At 44.4% G+C, this 19815-nt stretch overlaps 1 protein-coding gene across 11 annotated transcripts in view; it reads left to right on the top strand.

Moving 5' to 3' along the window:
* Positions 1-19815, top strand: part of ZNF462 (zinc finger protein 462) — a 158175-nt gene that overhangs the window by 89652 nt on the left and 48708 nt on the right. For 10 of the 11 annotated variants that reach the window (XM_060269183.1, XM_060269180.1, XM_060269173.1 and 7 more), the window contains exons 6-7: positions 7179-7297; positions 18408-18599. In XM_060269183.1, coding sequence (XP_060125166.1) covers positions 7179-7297; positions 18408-18599 — 311 coding nt within the window. The remainder of the gene's footprint in view (positions 1-7178; positions 7298-18407; positions 18600-19815) is intronic. The other variant, XM_060269182.1, reaches the window with a different exon arrangement.

Raw genomic sequence — 19815 nt, 5'->3', positions numbered from 1 at the left:
GGACAGTGAAGTAGAAGAAGCCATATTTAAGCAATCCTAAACATACGTTCTAGGGCAGGCATCGGCAAACTCCTTCCAGTAGCACCTTAGAGACCAACTAAGTTTGTCATTGGTATGAGCTTTCGTGTGCATGCACATTTCTTCAGATACACATACTAGGGAGTAAACCTCATTGAACAGAGCAGGAGTTTGGTCTGAGTAGGCTTGCTTGGGATTGGGGATGTTAGATGCTACCAGTAGTAGCAACCAGAACAGAATTATCTTCACCTTTCCCTGCATCATTACTGAAGGCAGAGTGGGAACTACTCTGGTGGAAAAGACCAGGCATCCCCAAACTTTGGCCCTCCAGATGTTTTGGACTACAATTCCCATTTCCCCCGACTACTGGTCCTGTTAGCTAGGGATCATGGGAGTTGTAGGCCAAAACATCTGGAAGGCCACAGTTTGGGGATGCCTGGAAAAGACGGACACTTGTTTTACAGTAAGTGAACAAGTTTCCCTCCTCCTTTCCTGGTATTCCACTTGTGGGCCAATCCACAGCCCACAACCAACTTTCTGGGAAGTCCCGAATGGTTCCCCCAAAAGTCTCCACTTCCTGCCTCACCTGTGTGGACTTTTCTAGACTGACGAATAGTAGCTTGGATGTCTATTTCAGCCTTGAAAAGTCCCATCGAGTTGAGGAAGGAAGTAGGGCAGAGCAATTCTCTACCCACTTCCTCCTTCGTCTTTCTGGAGTTTCCCGATCTCTGGATCAGCAGCTGAATCAGCTCTGGATCAAGTTGACAGATTCACCTCTGTGAAATTGTCTTCCTGTGTCATCTAAAGAGGATTGAGGCAGAGTAGGTTGGCTGGGTGTGAGCAGAAATCCCAGAGAGATGCTGTCTGTTGTGGAGGGCTCTCTCTCTGTGGTGTGTGTGTGTGTGTGTGTGTGTGTGTGTGTGTGTGTGTTGTGAGAGAGAGAGAGAGAGAGAGAGAGAGAGAGAGAGAGAGAGAGAGAGAGAGAGAGAGAAAGAAAGAAAGAAAGAAAGAAAGAAAGAAAGAGAATGGATGAAGGGAAGAGAAAGGGGCCATCCTTGCATACTTTGCCATTGGCTTTGCCCACCAGTGGTATGCAGCCCCTAACCACGTTCCCCAGGGGGAATCGATCCCCAAAGTTTCCCCACTCCTGCTGTATTCAATCAGTGGCTCTGAACCAGCCTAGAACTTTTGTCACAGAATGTTGCATACGGAAATAATTTTATTTGAATAAAAATACAGTCCAAAATAAAGTATGGGAAACTCCCCCCTCCCCCCCCAAAAGAAACTCTTGCCTTTGAGGGGTGGAATTAGGAAAAGGTAGGCTTTTGTAGCATTTGGTATCTGTAATATATGTCTAGAATTAACCCCGAGGTCTCGTGTGTCCAAGGGGTTGTGGTGGAAATATTAAGTAGAGTCTTACCATCTTGCCGACAGAAGAGGGTTCGCTAAAGTATCATCAGGCACAGTTGTTGCGTCGCCACTTAATATTTAGGAGAAATTAACTTTTGAATGAATTAGTAGAGAAATGGAAGGAGTTAATATTTTTAATTGAAAATGTATTATTTAAAATTAGAAAGTACAACATTTACAGGTCTCCTTCCTTCCTTCCTACATAAAGTAGGAGTGAGCATATTTGAGATATAGAACACCTTTGAGAGATATCTACCTTTCCAGTTTGTGCTCCTCAGATAAACTATATGCAAGATGCTAGATAATGTGAGCGGTGCTTTTTTCCCTAGAAAAATAGGTGCTGGTACTCATCATGAAGTTGTTACATTAAGCGCCGCACTTTTTAACAACAAAAAAGAGAGGTGCTGGTACTACGTACCCTTCAACACCCCCTTGGGGGAAAGCGCTGAATCATTGAGTCCAATGGTATGGACAGCAGGCCGATGAATTGATTTAGCAGTTATATTTATTTATAAAAAGTATTTAAATGATCCCAAGTGCCTGTGAACTGCCTCCTTCCCACCCATTCACTGCGACTGCTGACACAAATACTAAACGCTGGTAAATGTTTGTGGGTTGCAAACGATAACAATAACAGAGAAAAGCAGACCCATTCTTTAAATAAAGGCAGATTGCTAGGTTCGGTTTACATTATTTGCATGTATGTGCTCAGTCAGTGGCTTTTGACACAAGAATGTGGGTAATTTAAAATAATATGTGAAATGCTGGAGGGCTGGACTTTCCCCCTCTCTCTTTCCATAGCCCTTCTCTGTGCTGCTTATTTATTAATGGGTTTTCTCCCTCTGAACCTCTTCACACTTCCTCCTCACAATTCTGTCAAGTCCATCCTGGCTACTCTCCTGGGTGAAAAGATAAGAATCTCTCTTCTGAACAGAAAAATGGAACCACTAGGGGGCTATATTTACAGAGGGACAGGGATAAAATTGCATCAGTCCTCTCTCTCTCTCTCTCTCACACACACACAATGTGTTTTAAGACACTGAACCTTAATTCTTTTTCTTTAAAAGTCTTTTTTTAGGATGCCCTTCACACTGGCACGTAGAGAGCATCTTCCTACATCACTCACAGTCCACCTTCTAAGTACGGTGAACTTACTGAATATTTAATATTTTGATGCAATAAATTGCGTGTTACCCTATAGTGATTAAATTAATACACTTTCCCAAGCTGTACATTAACCCTTTTACGTTTTTGTAAGCTATATATGTTCTTTATATTGTTTTCAAGCAGTTGATGAAATAAGGACTCGCTCTGAATTCTGATCAGATTCAGCATTTTTTTTGTCTTGTTAAATAACAAGAAATGTGAAACTCAGAGCTTATAATGTAATCCTTGCTGTCTATATCGATTCTGGGATGAGAAAACCATTGCTTCCAAGTTTCAAACTGGTTCACCAAATAACAGACAATCCCTGGGGGGGAAAACAGCAATACAAACACACCAAGAGAAACTTACATGTTACTTTCGCAATAGGAATTTAAGAGGCTACAAGACTAAAACATTCCAGTATAATCTATTCACAGTATCAAATGAATGGTGCAGGGGGCAATCCTGTACTGAAGATATAGCAACTGGGGAACCATAGGATTCTATGGGAGCCCTGCTATGCTGGCAAAACACCTTGGATAACCTGGTACAGACGCCACTGGCAGAGCCATTTCACCAGTAAGAAGATACGCCAAAGGAATGGCTGAACTGGGAGGTGGGATGTGGGGCGCACAGGGAAAGACTTGCACACGGTTAGTCCACATCTATACAGCTTCGGTTCATGGCCACAGTCCTGTTGGCAATGCAACACCATTCCCAGACACGGTGCACAAAATTTCAATGGGACAGGAGGCAGGAAAGCCATCCTTACATTGACAATTGTCCCTTCTTAAAAAAAAAAAAGGTTTTATTTATTTGGTTTTTCAGATTAAAATTTTGCAATCGTATATCAAACATAAATCATAAAAACAAGATTCCAAGGCATCTCCTGGGCTTCCATCCTCCCCTTTGTGGGTCTTATTCTTAATCATTTCCTCCTGCATCTTTTATGATGATCCAAATCTCCATTATATCCAAAATTCGCCATTAAACTACAAGTGATATTACAATCCTGCTAATGATTTTAACTGTTTACAGTGGTCTTTAATATAAGTTCTAATTTCCCCCCATTCTTTATTAAAATTTTGGTCTTCCTGGTTTCTGATTCTTCCAGTCATTTTAGCCATTTCGGCATAGTCCATCAACTTCATCTGCCATTCTTCTCTAGTAGGAACTTTTATCGTCTTTCCATCTCTGGAAAACTGTCCCTTCTAGGTCACCACAACACAGCATAGTGTATTGCAGGACTCGGCACCCAATTACAGCACACCAACACCAATATGTGTATCCCACTCAGGGAGACCAAAACTCAGATGATGGGATGCATGGCATGGGGCTATAACTCTCTAGCATTCGTCTTGCACCCTTGGAGCTCACCAGGTTCTAGCAATAATAATAATTTATTATTTATACCCCGCCCATCTGGCTGGTTTTCCCCAGCCACTCTGGGCGGCTTCCAACAGAAAAATAAAACACAATAATCTATTAAACATTAAAAGCCTCCCTGAACAGGGCTGCCTTCAGATGTCTTCTAAAAGTCTGGTAGTTGTTTTCCTCTTTGACATCTGTTGGGAGGGCATTCCACAGGGCAGGCGCCACCACCGAGAAGGCCCTCTGCCTAGTTCCCTGCAACTTGGCTTCTTGCAACGAGGGAACCGCCAGAAGGCCCTCGGTGCTGGACCTCAGTGTCTGGGCAGAATGATGGAGGTGGAGACACTCCTTCAGGTATACTGGACCGAGGCCATTTAGGGCTTTAAAGGTCAGCACCAACACTTTGAATTGTGCTCGGAAACGTACTGGGAGCCAATGTAGATCTTTCAAGACCGGTGTTATGTGGTCTTGGCGGCCGCTCCCAGTCACCAGTCTAGCTGGCGCATTCTGGATTAATTGTAGTTTCCAAGTCACCTTCAAGGGTAGCCCCACATAGAGTGCATTGCAGTAGTCCAAGCGGCAGATAACGGCGGCAATGGGAAATTATAAAGAAAGGACACTTCACACAAAGCCGTTCAGAATACACATGGGGACTTGACCTTGCTAATGCTTCTGTGCCTAGAACTCTTTAGCAGGTACCTTACCTTGGGACTCGTCAAAAAGACTCACTCAACACAACGAGAGCAGCAGGACAGAGCACTCAACCCAGGTAAGCAAGGGAAAGGGGGGGGACACATACCCGATGCCTCTGTCTCCCATGATCCCCCCCCCAACCTATTTGCCATTGCCTTAATGGTGCAGTGGGCAGAAGTGTCTCACACATGCACGAGTGGCACTCATCCCCCCCACGCAGGTATTTTTTTTCCCCGCTAGAAAGGCCGGGCACCTCGTTCCGAGCCTTGCTACTGCTGACCAAACATACATGAGCACTTTTTCCTTTGGTGCATAGAGCGAAACAGCCGTGTTTCACTGCAACCCCCAAGGGGGGTAATACAGTCACTGCAACCTGCCTTTCAGTGGAGGGATGAGGCTTTGGAAGAAGCACTGGCTCAACACCCAGGTTGTGGCACCGCTCCTTCTTCCCCATCGCCTCTTTACAAACACCTGTCATGCACCCAGTAGATTTGTGTAGATGCGCGACTACTGCTCTGAATTCTCTCTCTTGTGTCTCCTGGTACTTTTCCACAGGCTGCTTCCCGCAAGCGCAGGATTGATCCCACACACTGTTCTGTGCAGAAGGGGACATGGCCAGGAGCAGTGGCCAGGATGCTTCCACCTGTTCCCCCGTGGAGGAACGAAAACACCTGTAGCTCCATGGCAAACCATTAAGGGACAGGTGAAGGTGTCCTTCACCTGGAGCTTGTGCCTGCTGTCCATCAAGCTACTGCTCAAGGCACTTGCTGGGCCGACTGGTCCCCCACCCCTCTATGTGTCTTTCCTTTCCGGGATCAACTATCCTAAAAGCTGCTCAGTAAAGATTTTGCAATTGGCCTGTGTGTTGTTTCTTTATTTCCGAGTGACAGATGGGAATCCCTTTCTCGTACCCTAGTAGGATCGGGTTTCTGTTGGCCTGGGGGGGGGTGTGGCACTCTGATGGGGCAGGGAACTCGGTGAAATCGGGACAGTGGCCCCACCCCCTGCAGCTGATTTTTCTTCGGTTGCCTGGGGGCAGGCCTTATAGTGTGAACAAATGGGAGGGAGGGAGGGATGAGGAAAGGAAAGATAGCAAGGTTCGCTGGGAAACGACCAATCAGTCTGGCCTCAGTCCAGTATACCTGAAGGAGCGTCTCCACCCCCATCGTTCTGCCCGGACACTGAGGTCCAGTGCTGAGGGCCTTCTGGCGGTTCCCTCGTTGCGAGAAGCCAAGTTGCAGGGAACCAGGCAGAGGGCCTTCTCAGTGGTGGCGCCCACCCTGTAGAACGCCCTCCCATCAGATGTCAAAGAGAAAAACAGCTACCAGATATTTAGAAGACATCTGAAGGCAGCCCTGTTTAGGGAGGCTTTTAATGTTTAATGTTTAATAGATTATTTTATTTCATTTCATATTATTATTATTAAATAGCAGGGCTGGGGGGAGGGGGAGGGCTGGGTTGCCTGGGGAAGGATTGGGCCAGAAAGGCTGGGTGTCCATGCAGGAAAACTTGCTGCTGTTAGAAGCAAGACGCTCAACCGAATTTATTGTAATCTAGCCCAGCAAAGGCAGGTTTATCAATTTTTTTGCAGGCTGGTTCTCCTCTGATAGCAATAATTCCACCATAGATATCTTTATTTGTTTGCATTAGGAAATGTGTTCTTTAGTGGTAAGCATTGTGACTGCGTCTCTGCTAAGAAAATGTGCTCCCTTGCTCAAATAGGCACAGACCTTTTCCTCGTGGCAGAGAGGAGGAACTTCTCAGCCACCTGCTGAATATTCCTATTTCAACTGATAAATATTAAAATGAATGAACAATGGCCAGTCAGATAAAGCGGGAAAAGCCCTTGAAGTTACTGCGTATTGGCGTTGATATTAGCTATGGAAACTCAACTTCCTCTTTTCCTCATATGAACATACTGCAGGCACATTTGGACTGGATATAAAAGGATGGGGAAAGTTGCTGTTTTTCAAAATTTCAAAATTCTACCTATTTGTTTCCCCAGACACATGTTCAACTTTTCGGTTTGCAGCACAGTTTGAAACCGACATTTGTTTTAATATTATTTGAGTTGCAGGCTTGGAAAGAAGTAGTTCTAGATTGAATGAGTTTGTTACAGGAGGGTGAATTTCAACCGAACGTTAGGGGGAAAAACCCCAGGTTGTTTCTGAGTTTTTAGAGCAAGCTAAGAGGATCTGGTAGCTATATTTTGGTTTTGCTCCTTTATTAGTCCTGACATTAGCCTGCTAAGTCATCTTCAAAGCAAGCTCCACCCCCCTTATGATTTTATATCCTTGGCTTTATCAATTGTTGCGCCTACTTGCCATAATCATTGGTTGCAAGAGATGAACCAGATACAACCCAGTTTGGCTTTTGTTGGCTTGTATCTTACGCAGATTTCTCCGCCATGCTTCTTTCTGCCAGTGTTATGTCAAAGAAGTCTTGACATTCAAGTGCCATCCAGTTTTCAGCTGAAAAAATGATTCACAATTTCCCCTTCTTTCCTTTTGCTTCTCATTGCCGCTTCTCCCTTGACAAAGTTTGGATCGCCACATGCAAGCTCACCATGGACATCATAAACCATTCCGCTGCAAACTCTGCCCTTTCAAGTCCTCCTATAACAGCCGGCTGAAAACTCACCTACTCAAAGCTCATGCTGGTAAGTCTTATTCCTCCATTTCATGGTGAAGAAGGTCTCTTAAAGCATCTCTCCTTTTTTCCCCTCCCCCTTTCCCATGCTTGCAGCTACTGCTGCTGTTAATCAGCCAGCTTGTCATATTTTTTTTAATCATTTTATTGCCTTGGAGTGTGCGTTCAACCCAATCAGGAGAAAGGTGTAGGCGCAGTCTTGAAGTTAAGGCAACATTACGTTGAGCAGAACTGAACTTGGAACTGGGCCAATCACATTAGGTGAAGAGGTGATCCCAAATTGGCAGGTCAGAACAGCAAGCCGGGTTGGAAATCAGGCACACATAAATTAATCTGTCATTGGGGCAGGAAGCAGAGAAAGCAGTAGAAGGAATACTCTTGAGATTCCTTTTCAAGTCTAAGGGTAGGGCTTTCTGGAAGACGTTTGTGAGGCAAATGCATTGAGCACTGTGGCAAGAGAGAGCTGTGTCAAATTTTCACCTTCAAACATTTTTTAGATGAAATGCATGCTTTCAAAGGGTAGGAAAGTCATCCTGAAAGGGGATTATCTTTCTTTTTGTCCCATGCACTATTTTATTTATTTTAAAGAACTACAAAGGGCTTCTTCCACGATGAGATTCCAACCAATCAGGGATCCCAGAGTGAATGAAACTGTGTCATGTATACTTCAGTGGGAGCAAATGGAGCCACAGTGGAGCTCACATTGGGATGAACCCCAGAATGTACCTTCAGACACACATGTCACGGAGAACAATGGAATGTGTGCTTGAATGTGTGTTTTCATGCACATCCAAATGTGTGTTCCTAGAGACTCTAGCTCATCCTGATGTGCATTCCCAGTGCACACTTTGGCTGCTTCTCTCTGTTTTTTTGCATTGCAGTGCCTTCAATGGTGCAATGCTTCCAAACAAGGAATGTCACCCTGGTTGGCCAGGGCAACTGGGGTGCACCCCTTCTCCCCCTGCAAATGCTTGTGCGCCTCTTTGAGCACCTCCTCCCCCACCCCTAAAAAGGAAGGAGAACTTTTTGATGTGTTCGAAAGTGTCTATGTAACTCGGCTGTCCTGGTTTGGCTCAGCTCTGGTAAGAATTAGAACAGAGAGGCAGGTTTTTGTGTTCTCTGGAACCTAAACTTCCTACAGCAGCATCCCTTAGCCCACGAGAGCTTCGTGGATGGGTGTGTTTGGTGGGAAATTAACGGATAGTAAATTTTGGCCATGGTATTCATTAGCAACATGGTAGCCTGAAGGTAGTTCAGTTTAGGTACCTGATTCGTTAGTTCATGGGAACTTTGGCATTCATTTCAAAACCCAAGAGCTCTGATCAGCTTTCCGCTGAAGAGGCATAACTTCTTAGCTAGACAACAGCAGTATTTTTGTTGCGTTCTGAAGCAGCGCCCATTTCAAAGATAAAGGTGAGAAGCTTCATGCAGTTCCATTTATCATTTAAAGTGTGGGTTGGGTTTTTTTTAATATTGATGCCAACGTGTTGTTCGAGCATGTTATCATTCATAACTGTATCTGTGCCAAGTCCAGTTCTTGTGGTTCTCAGTACTATGATAAACTTATTGGCTATTTATTGGCATTTATGTTGTGTACATCTCCCATATGTAGCAATTCTGTCAAGTATTCCTGGAGCATTCTTGGTTTTGTTGGGGGGGGGAAGCAGATTTTCGGGATAGTGGGGGTGACTTCCTGGGAGGCTGTGTGTTCTTGGGCTCTTCCCAATGACCATTAGCTTAGTGTTAACTCTTCCAAATTGTTAGAGAACAGGACATGCTGAACTTTCTTTACTGAACGTGTCAAGTCTTGTCCTTAACTCCCCACAAGTCAATTATTTAAATTATGTTACTCCAGCAGTAACACTTTTTAAAAAATGGATGGGGCTCCTGTGGTCTGTAAACACTCATACACAGTCCACAAGCTTTATTAAATCACGTTAACAGTCATTCTTGAAGGCATGTATTTCAAAACATTGGGGTAGTGTGATTTCACAGTATCACTTGGTCCTTCTGAAGTTGTAGTTTGGTAATTAGTACAGAAGTTTACATAGCTGGATCCTTCTGCCTTAGCTGTTTCTTTCTTCAAACTATTCATGAAACGAACCACAACTGCAAACCAGTTGGTGGCATTTTTTTTTTTGTTCCAACTAAATATAAAGTTATGAAAGGCATGGAGAGGAAGGATAAAGAGAGACACACTCTCCCTTTCTGTCTCATATGCACAGAACTTTCTGCAGGTTCAAGATCAACAAGAAGTACTATTCTTACTCAGTGCAGGATGGATTTATTAATCCTTTAACAAAAGCCACTAGCCCAAGGTTAAACAAAATAATGCGGGAATACATCAATGGCAGTATGCCTACATGGACCTTTCATATACAGTACAGCAGGGATAGGGAATCAGTGGTCTTCCAGGTATTGTTGGACTACATCTCCCATAATCCCTGGTTTTGGTGACTGGAGTTGATAGGAATTGCAGCCCCATCTGGAGAGCTACAAGTTCCCCATCCCTGATGGGGAACAAAAGAGAACAGCCCCTGCTTTCACATCTTGCATCTAAAGCTTCCTGGGATATTGGTTGGCCAACGGAATGCTAGGCTGGGTGGCCCCTTCTTCTGACCCAGCAAGACTATTCATTTCAGCTCATGCATACACATAATGTAGCTCAGGGTTAGTTTCATTTGACTGAACTGGGAAATGTCCAGATACTGCATTGTCATTTGAAATCTCTGAGGGGAAAACACAAAGTTTTGCTGTTGACATACAGGTGAAACTCGGAAAATTAGAATATCGTTGAAAAGTGCATTTCAGTAATGCAGCTTTTTATTTTTATTTTAATTTTTACAAATGCTTTCTTTGGGAAATTCCACAGTACTAAAACAAATAGTTACAATAATACAAAAATAAACAAAAATAAAAATCGCTATTACATTTCATTAATTCCATTCCGTTTATAATTGGCCCGCCTAACGACAAATAATTACAATTACAGCAAATAAAGGCTTGACATATCTTGCTTTGCATGTCTTGCATCTATCTCATATACTGTATTGGTTTCACCTTTTAAGTTGCATTACTGAAATAAATGCACTTTTCGACGATATTCTAATTTTCCAAGTTCCACCTATAGCATTCCCATTTCTGTTCCGATGCAAACAACTTGGATCAGTTGGATTAAAATCTCTTGGGTTGAAATGTATAGCTGCACTTTGGCCTATTCATTGACCTGCTGTCATTACTTTTTTCCCCTTTCCTTTGTTGTTGTTTTCGTTGTCGTCGTCGTCGTCAGTTTTGTAACTTAAAGTGTGTTGCCGCTTTCTCCCCAGTCATTTCCGCCAATCTTGCAGAATACGATTGATTATTATACTTCACTGTGTTTTCTCTGATTTGTTAAGTTGGGGCAAAGTTGTTGTTGCTTTAAACGGTAGAGAGAATCTTACAAAATTCTGAGCATAGTGGCTCTGGCATGGGCAGCTAATGGCAGCAGTCCGTAGATGAAGGAACATAAACGCAGTTCATGTGAGCATGAAAAGGTATTTGTGCAACAGCCAGTGGGGGCAGTGGGGTTTATTTTACTCACCCACAGCCCAGTTTGCCTGTATTCACCCTGTGACCCAGTTTGCCTTTGTAATGGGATTGAATGTAACATGCATAGGCCCAACTAAGTGGGATGCTTCACCAACAAAAACAGGAACAAGTATGGCGGGTGGTGAATAGGGAAGATTTGTGGGCCCTACTTTATGTGCCACTTGCCTGTGGGTGACACAAACGAGAGGAAAGCCTGCTGTGGCCCAATTGAATGTATTTTGGGGTATGCATTGCTATTGAAAAGCAGGAATCATAGAATGCCTACCCTTGTGGGACTGGATCTTTCCTCTTTGCTGATTTCTCTGTTGGCTTCTTCCCAATCCTGCCTCAGCTGCTTGCAACCCCCCCCCTTTTATATAAATTCCCGCACTGACCAACTCATCTGTTTTCTGGAAAGGAAGCGGTTGTGTTTGCTATGCTTAGTTAAATATTTTAGAGCAATTTTATCGCCCCAAGTTAATTGGTTTGATGCTTGCTTTAAGAGTCTCATTCGGCTTTCTCCTTCATAAGCAAATCATACGTCTCTTTTTGGAACCTCTCTTTTGTGCACAAACCCAGAGGGCACTGGGAACCACTCTAAATAGACCGCTGTGGACTTGGGCGCCTGAGCTTTTCCGTATCAAGCGATCTGTGCTGTCACATTATCATCATCACATTGTTCTGATAAAGGATGGTTGATAAATACAGTCCCCTTAAATCAGAGTTTTTAAAAGGTATTAATTTGGCTTATAACACTCTAACACAGGCATAGGCAAACTCGGCCCTCCAGATGTTTTGGGACTACAACTCCCATCATCCCTAGCTAACAGGACCAGTGGTCAGGGATGATGGGAGTTGTAGCCCCAAAACATCTGGAGGGCCGAGTTTGCCTATGCCTGATCTAACACACTTGCTTTGTTGTGGCCAGTGGCCCATGTACATATTCGGGTCCATGGTCCTTCTGTCCAAGGAAGGACCAGTAGCTGGGCTCACCCTCTCTGCACGTCCTCATGGTGAAGTGAATGACAGAGATCCATTTATTTGAATGTAGGATCTCCCTGCCCTATGGGACCCACCTTTTCATTTGGATTGGATCCAGAAGATCCAAGAAACCTCCTGTTTGGGTCATTCACGTGTCTCCACAGTGGATAGGGGAGCATGGGGAGAAGCAGAAAAGGTGAATAACAAGGAATCATGGAAACTGGATGCTGTGACGGATTGGCCTGGTGGGCAAAAGAACTCCAGGGTGCAGAGAGTTAAACCCCAACCTCCTGGATAAATGACGCATTCCATTCCTGAGGGGCGGGACTGCCAGGGTTTTAAAAGGAATGGGAGGGAGTTAATTCTGAGAGAGAGGGTTGTGGGAGCGAGGGAGAGGTGGTTAGGCAGTTGGCAGTTGGGAGTTAGGGAGTTGGTAGAGAGTAGAGTGTTAAAGAGGGATGCAGGAGCTGTATGAAGAAAGCTGTGTTAAATAAAAAGAAGATATGTGCTTTTAAGAACCAAAGAAACTCATATTTATAAGTTAAATAATAAAGTTAATTGTGCTTAAACGTTCACTGACTCGGCAGTGTCTCAGTACCTTCAGAGGTGTGACAAAGAGGGGAGAACAAAGCTTTCCTGGGGAAGAGGAAACTGTTTGCTGTTTCTCCTGTCATACAAAGGGCTGGTTGCCGAAGCCGAAGGAGCCACATAGTTGCCTAAGGGAGAGGCACACTGTAGCAGTAGGGATCCCAGGGAGGGAGACCCTACTGGTGGCCATAGGTTTCGAACGCAGAGCCTGAGGTACTCTGGAGACAAGTCCAATTTGGACTCTGGAGGTTTTGTTTTTTTCTCTCCTGTTTGTAGAGAAGCACAGGGAGAGCCTCTGAGGTTAAAGCAGTGAGGTGGGGGATCCATCACATTTTTGGTGGCAGCGTCGTGATCTGAATCCACAACCAAAGTCGAAGTTTGTGGGAGTTTTAAGATAATATTTTCCAGAGAGGAAAATGGCACATTTAAGAAAAGCAAGAGAGGCAAAAGGGGATGAGAGGACAGAAGGGGCTGAGGAGAGCCCAATTTCTGAATTAGAGATGATGAGACTAAAAATTGAAATGGCTCGAATTGAAAGTGAAAAGGAGAAGGCTAGAATTGAAAGCGAAAGGGAAAAGATAGCGGCTGAGGAGAGAATGCAGAGGTTGCAAATGGAAAAAGAGATACAGCTGGGGAGAATGCGTTTGGAAGAGATTCAATTAAGAGGAGAGGTAGCTCCAAATAGAGAAAATGTGGAGGTTACCTCAGCAAACCTTAAGAGATTCCCAAAATATGTAAATGGGGATGATGCCGAAAGCTTTCTATTCAGTTTCGAACGCATTTGTCAGGAATTAAAAATAGCTGAGGCGGACTGGATGATGTATCTGAGGCCTCAAATATGTGGCATATTGAGTGAAATATACTCAGACTTAAGGGATACTGAACTATCCAGTTATGAGATATTTAAGCAGCGGGTGAGAGTACGCTGTGGGCTAACTGCTGATCAAAGCCGAAAAGCCTTTAGAGAACTAAAAAGAGGTCCCAAAGAGACATTTTCTCAGCTGGCAAGCAAGCTAGATCGTTTGCTGGACAGGTGGATTCAGGGGAGCGGGGTGACAAGCTTCCAAGAATTAAAACAGCTAATTTGTGTGGAACAGTTTTATAAACACGTCCCTATGAATCTACGCTGGTTTATTAGAGACAAAAGGCTGATGGATGTGGCCAAAATGGCTTTAATATTAGATGAGATTGAAGGAGACTGTCCTGAAATGCTGATTCCAAGGCAGTGGCCAAAGAACAGGCAGATGAAGCCTTATGAAAAAGGGGAGAAAGCAGACAGGGCTCCTGACAAAGCAGACACTCCAGTAGTCAGAAAAATATCTTGCTATTTTTGTGGATTAGAAGGTCACATAAGATCAAGATGCCCGCAATTAGCAAAAAAACGAAATGCCAACACGGCTACCAAGTCAGTAAAGTTGCTAACCCAAGCTGAGGTAAAAAAATCACCTCAGGAAAGTAACCCAGAATCAACTGTCAGTGCCTCAGAGACTGTGGCTAACATAAGGCAGGTCTGGAGAGCTGATCAGGGGATTAATAAAGACTTTATGGAGCCAGTGATTTTAAATAATCAAGAATATTTGGGTTTACGTGACACAGGCGCAGAAGTGAGTCTTGTTAGATCACACTGTGTGACACAGGATCAGTACCTTAAAGACCAAACTTTTAGTCTGAAGGGAATATGGGGTCCTGAGTTCGAGGTTCCGGTAGCAGAAGTGGATATAGTTTATAATGGCGTGAGGAGAAAAGGGAAAGTGGGAGTCTGGGATAACATCGATACACCATTTCTGATAGGCAATGATGTAATCAAGCCTGAATTTAAGGTTCAAATTATCACTGGAGCCCAAACCTCCGCAAAAGGGAATCCATTAACTGCCATACCAGAAGCCCAAGCCGATCCTGAGGGGAACGGAATGTTGGGGAGAATGTCAGTTGTAACCACCATAACTGCCAACAGGGCCCAGTTCCTAGCAGAACAGAGGGAGGATGAAACTCTAAAGGGACTGTGTGAAGAAGCTAAAGGGCAGTACGGCACAGTGGTGTCAGTAGAAAGGCCCAGGGTTTCTTGTATAAAGGAGGAACCACTAATTAGTAAATCTGAGATAGGCAAAACTGCAGCGGAGTGGGAAAGCAAAGAGCAATCAGTGTTGCCAAAGAAGACCAGTCTGCAAGAGCTGCAATTGGCACACGATGCCCCCACAACAGCACATTTTGAAATGAGCAAAGAGAGAGAGAGAGTCCAAAACCAAATTTACTGGACTGCTATAAACAAAGACACCAGAGGTTCTAAAAGTGAGAACAGTTTTATTTTAGACCTCGGGGACAGAGCCCTAGGATTACCAGAGGAGATTCCTCTGAGGGAGAACAGAGATAAGACTGTGTTCAAAGTCAATGGAAATGATTTAACAAGACAGAGCTTACCTAAGGAGCTCATAGCCGACTTGGGTATGAAGGTGTTGCCACTTGGCGGAGTTAGCTGTTTAGAGACTGCAAATAACTCTCTGCAAGCCGAGGAGCTTGGTAAAAAGAAGGAGGGAACGGCAGCCTCGTCTGTAACACCTTACCCTTACCACCAACAGTACAGTGTGGATGAGTGGTGTCAACCTTTTGTGTTGAGTTTTGACTTAATTAGTCAGGAAAGCGAATATAGCCCTTCTGAGTTGGCTAATGGACAGCAAACTAGTACACTTTTACAACTATTACTGCCTGAAGGGAAGATGGAAGAGAGCGTGGCATATCCAGTGATTATATCTAGCATATTGGAGATGCATCGCTATGTGCCAGAGACTAAGAGGCAAGCTGTAAGCAGAGAGCACAGGGCACAGCCATGTTCGACATCAGGGGTTGTATACCTGATGATGAACGGGAATCCCGTGTGTGGCAAAGGAGCAGCTCGAATGTGCAAACATGCTCATCATTCGTCATCTTGTGATCCTGCTGAGGCTGAGTATGTTCCAGCGAGGAGTCGGAAACAGCGCGAGGCCCACAGGAAGATGATTGCCCGAAAGCGGAAGCGGCTTGAGATTGGCTTGCGCCGGACTATTGCACCGAGAGGCATGTTCCAGTACCATCTGAAACTGTCTGCAGAGTTGCCAGTGCGAGGCAGAAGATCTGCTCAACGCATGGCCGGTGCAGCGCAAAGAAGGAAAAGCGATGCGGCAGGAGGAGGAAAAAGGGCGTGTTAAAGGCAACAGTTTTCTTCCAATGCAAAGACGTCAAGAGTCCCACTGACTAATGCAGCTAAAGACATTCTTATGCACTTCTTATTGAGACTGATTCCTTCAAGGGTCAATATTGACTGGTGGGAGGACGGTTTCTTTTTATTTATTAGGTGCCGCAGGAAGAATTGCTGAGAACGAGTGCCTTCATCGTTTGAGAAGAATTTATTATAATTTTGGTTGAAGGTGACAACTTGGTTCTTCTTTAGGACAGCAGTGTATTTCAATGGTGCTAGAATTTTGAAAATGTTTTTGATGGTATGGTATCATTTCTGTTTTGCTTGGGACACATAAATGTTTAGTGTATAATTTTTAGGAAATATCCTGATTTTTGAATAGAAGGAAAGGTTTAACTTTACACTATATATACATTGGTGGGTATTATTGGGTAAATGCATTCTATTTCTTTTGAAATGTTAAAGTGGATAGTGCATATGTAAATGTGCATATCTGAAGTCTAGGTTAACTGCAGGTATAGGTGTAGGTTTAGCAGGGGAATTGAGAGTTGCAACATAGGTTTGTGTAAACAGCGCACCTGGGGGGAAGGGAAGCCAGGGAATTCCCGACTCTATCTCCCTGCTTCGGCATTACTCTGATATTTTTGAGTATGCCTGCGCAAGGGTTTTCGGGGGAGGGGAGAAAATGTGACGGATTGGCCTGGTGGGCAAAAGAACTCCAGGGTGCAGAGAGTTAAACCCCAACCTCCTGGATAAATGACGCATTCCATTCCTGAGGGGCGGGACTGCCAGGGTTTTAAAAGGAATGGGAGGGAGTTAATTCTGAGAGAGAGGGTTGTGGGAGCGAGGGAGAGGTGGTTAGGCAGTTGGCAGTTGGGAGTTAGGGAGTTGGTAGAGAGTAGAGTGTTAAAGAGGGATGCAGGAGCTGTATGAAGAAAGCTGTGTTAAATAAAAAGAAGATATGTGCTTTTAAGAACCAAAGAAACTCATATTTATAAGTTAAATAATAAAGTTAATTGTGCTTAAACGTTCACTGACTCGGCAGTGTCTCAGTACCTTCAGAGGTGTGACAAAGAGGGGAGAACAAAGCTTTCCTGGGGAAGAGGAAACTGTTTGCTGTTTCTCCTGTCATACAAAGGGCTGGTTGCCGAAGCCGAAGGAGCCACATAGTTGCCTAAGGGAGAGGCACACTGTAGCAGTAGGGATCCCAGGGAGGGAGACCCTACTGGTGGCCATAGGTTTCGAACGCAGAGCCTGAGGTACTCTGGAGACAAGTCCAATTTGGACTCTGGAGGTTTTGTTTTTTTCTCTCCTGTTTGTAGAGAAGCACAGGGAGAGCCTCTGAGGTTAAAGCAGTGAGGTGGGGGATCCATCACAGATGCTGTCTCTCACTGGATACAATCATGGCTGAAGAAAGGAAATAATATGATTTCCCGTTTATTCACCGATCCTCCAGAAAATGTTACAAATGCTGGTCAATCCCCTTTCATGTCGTCGCAAGTTATACAGTTTAGGTTTTTCACAGTTCCAGCTTTAGTATGTGATAGAGGACTGCCGTTTCCAAAGCGAGATTATTTTCACTACGTGGGATGCTATCTCCTCTGTGTGTGCGCGCCAAATCACAACCCCGCCTTGGCCACTTTTGCTTCTCAGGTCATGGCTGGTTCCACATGCACTCCAAAAGCTGCTTTGCAACTTCTTTACGGCTTGGACCACAATTCCTAACTGCATGGCTTTTCTTCTTTCTTTTGGCTCCTGCAGCACAGTTTCCATCTGGCTTTGTAATCTTGACTGTACAGTGGCATTCTCAAGTTCTGTCCTTTATTGTTAACCTGCTCTGGCCCAAGCACTGGTTATGCCGCATCTCATTCCCAGGCCCTGCTTCATTGTGTTAGGCTTGCATAGCTCAAGGATTATCAGTCTGGCAGATGGTTTCATGTTGGGGGTGGTGGGGAGAGCTCGTTCTTAGGGAATGGTTAGGAAGACGTATGGTAAACGGGTGATACCAAATAGAATGACATTATATACAGAGAACAGCAAAGCAAGGGATTTCTGAGGAGCTTTTCGCAGCCTGCATCAGGCTCATCCTCTAATGCCATAGTCTTTCAAATTTCTGATTTGTTTTATATACACGCTGCTGTCCTTGCGTGCAAGAAAACATAAATGGGCATCTCTCCACTTCCAAGTTAACTTCCAAAGAAAGCGTTAACGAGCAACACCCACCCACCCCCCTTTCCCCCTCGCCCTGGTATTCAATGGGGTGTCTATGATTCCTCATCCATGGCCTCATGACCCGAACCACGATGGGGCAATGGTTACATCATTGGCCGCATGACCCACTAAGAGCCATGTCACATGAACAATGTGTTTGTGGTGTCAACTTTCACCCTTGGCGTGTCCTTTCTTGAATCTTGGAAAGTTGACTTGTTTGCCACAGGCAAAAGCTGTCCGTTCTGCACTGTTGCCCCCCGCTGCCACCTCAGAGTAGCTTTGGGTTGGCACCTTCTTCTTGTGGCAAATGAAATCAACTGGTCCAGTCGCCATGCACAGTTAGGAGCTACAACCAGGGAGACAAAAGCATCCTCTGTGATGGCCCTATTGCCCCTGAGACCAGTAGAAATAGGACAGTTAAAATGATTTTACTCTCTTTTTAGGACTACCCAGAGGAGGAACCCATGGGATTCTCACTGCTGAGTTCAATAGGAGGAGAAAGAGATTGCCCCCTTCCACCTACCCCTCTCCTCCCTTCCTATTCCCCACCCCACCTCTCGTCTTGTGAGCTGATGACTTGCCTGTTATTTCGCTCACCCAGGTGAACATGCCTACAAATGCTCCTGCTGCTCATTTTCCACCATGACAATCAGCCAGCTGAAAGAGCACTCCCTGAAAGTGCATGGGAAGGCACTGACACTACCAAGACCACGCATTGTCAGCCTTGTAACCTCGCATGCTCAACATGCCTCCATGAACCACACTACCGCTGAAGAAGTGGAAGATTCTAATGGTAAGAGGTCCTTCCATTAAAAAAACAACCAACCACTAGAGGGAGGAATCAAATTCTTCTCTTTATTGGGGGGAAAAAAGCAGCTTGATCAAAGACGTAGTTCTGATTTAAAAAAACAACAACAAACCAGTTTCCAAATAAGCAAATCACTATCCAAATGAATGCTAAAAAGCTGTTGGAGAGCCATGCTAATTCACACTCCAACCCTTATAATTGGCATGTAAAACATTCTGATTGAGTGTCTTAGGGTTCCATGTTGTTAGTACAAAAAGTGGAAGAGTATGTGCCCCAGCTAAGGGGTACAAGGCGGGTGTTCTTGTTGTAGAAACAAGCCTAAAGTATTGTCTGTTTTTGGCTGTTACCACGAGCGTAGTGACTGGTGTTTTGAGGAGACGAACTTTCACATAAGCGTTTGGAGTCAGTACAGATGTCATGAGGACCTTCCTTAACCATGGTTATGGAATGGACCACGGAATAGCTCCATCCATCCTCTCCCCTCTCTTATCCAAATTCCTGCATATCCTTTCTCGTGTTAATTAAGGTGTGAAACCAACCCTTGAAACAGATTAGCAAGTCCTGGTTCAGTGGGAATGTGTTTGGTACTCATCCAGATAACTCTTGTTCCAACAGTGACCTCTAATCATAGTAAAGGGTGGAAGAGGGAGTATGAAATCCTGTGGTCTGGGCCCATGCCTTTAGCAGATTTTAAGGAAGAGTTTGTGTTGCATCCATACTGGCCCTCAGGGATATTCTGTAGGAACAAGGGCACCTGTAAGGAGAGCATTATGGGAATTCTGCACACAATGAGTTGTTAGAATAATTCAATGCTGTTTGAGACTTTTTGCCTGCCTATCTGTTCCAAGAACACTAGGAAATCTGGAGTCATGTTACTTGTTTCTGCAGAATTAACCAGATGGTGTATCTAAGGCAGAATGGGCTGCAGTTTGTATCTTGAGAAATCCTGTTGATCTTGACCATAAGAATCTAGTCTTCTTGTAAGAGGTAGACCCCCTAATCATGCATTATCTCATATTCTACCCTTCTTAATCATGTAAGACGGTGTTTTAGAAGCCACTGGTAGTTTGCTTCCGGACGGAGCCTTCTGGAAAATCCAATGGATGCATAAAACTCTTATTTGTTCTCTGTGAATGTTTCAGTATCCAAATTCAGTGTCAACAGATCCCTCTGCCACGAAACTTAATAATGGTATAATGTT

Source organism: Zootoca vivipara, chromosome 16 (assembly GCF_963506605.1).
Source record: "Zootoca vivipara chromosome 16, rZooViv1.1, whole genome shotgun sequence".
NCBI classification, from domain to species: Eukaryota; Metazoa; Chordata; class Lepidosauria; order Squamata; family Lacertidae; genus Zootoca; species Zootoca vivipara.
Note: the sequence above shows the minus strand (reverse complement) of the source record. Positions and strands in the feature narration are given on the sequence as shown.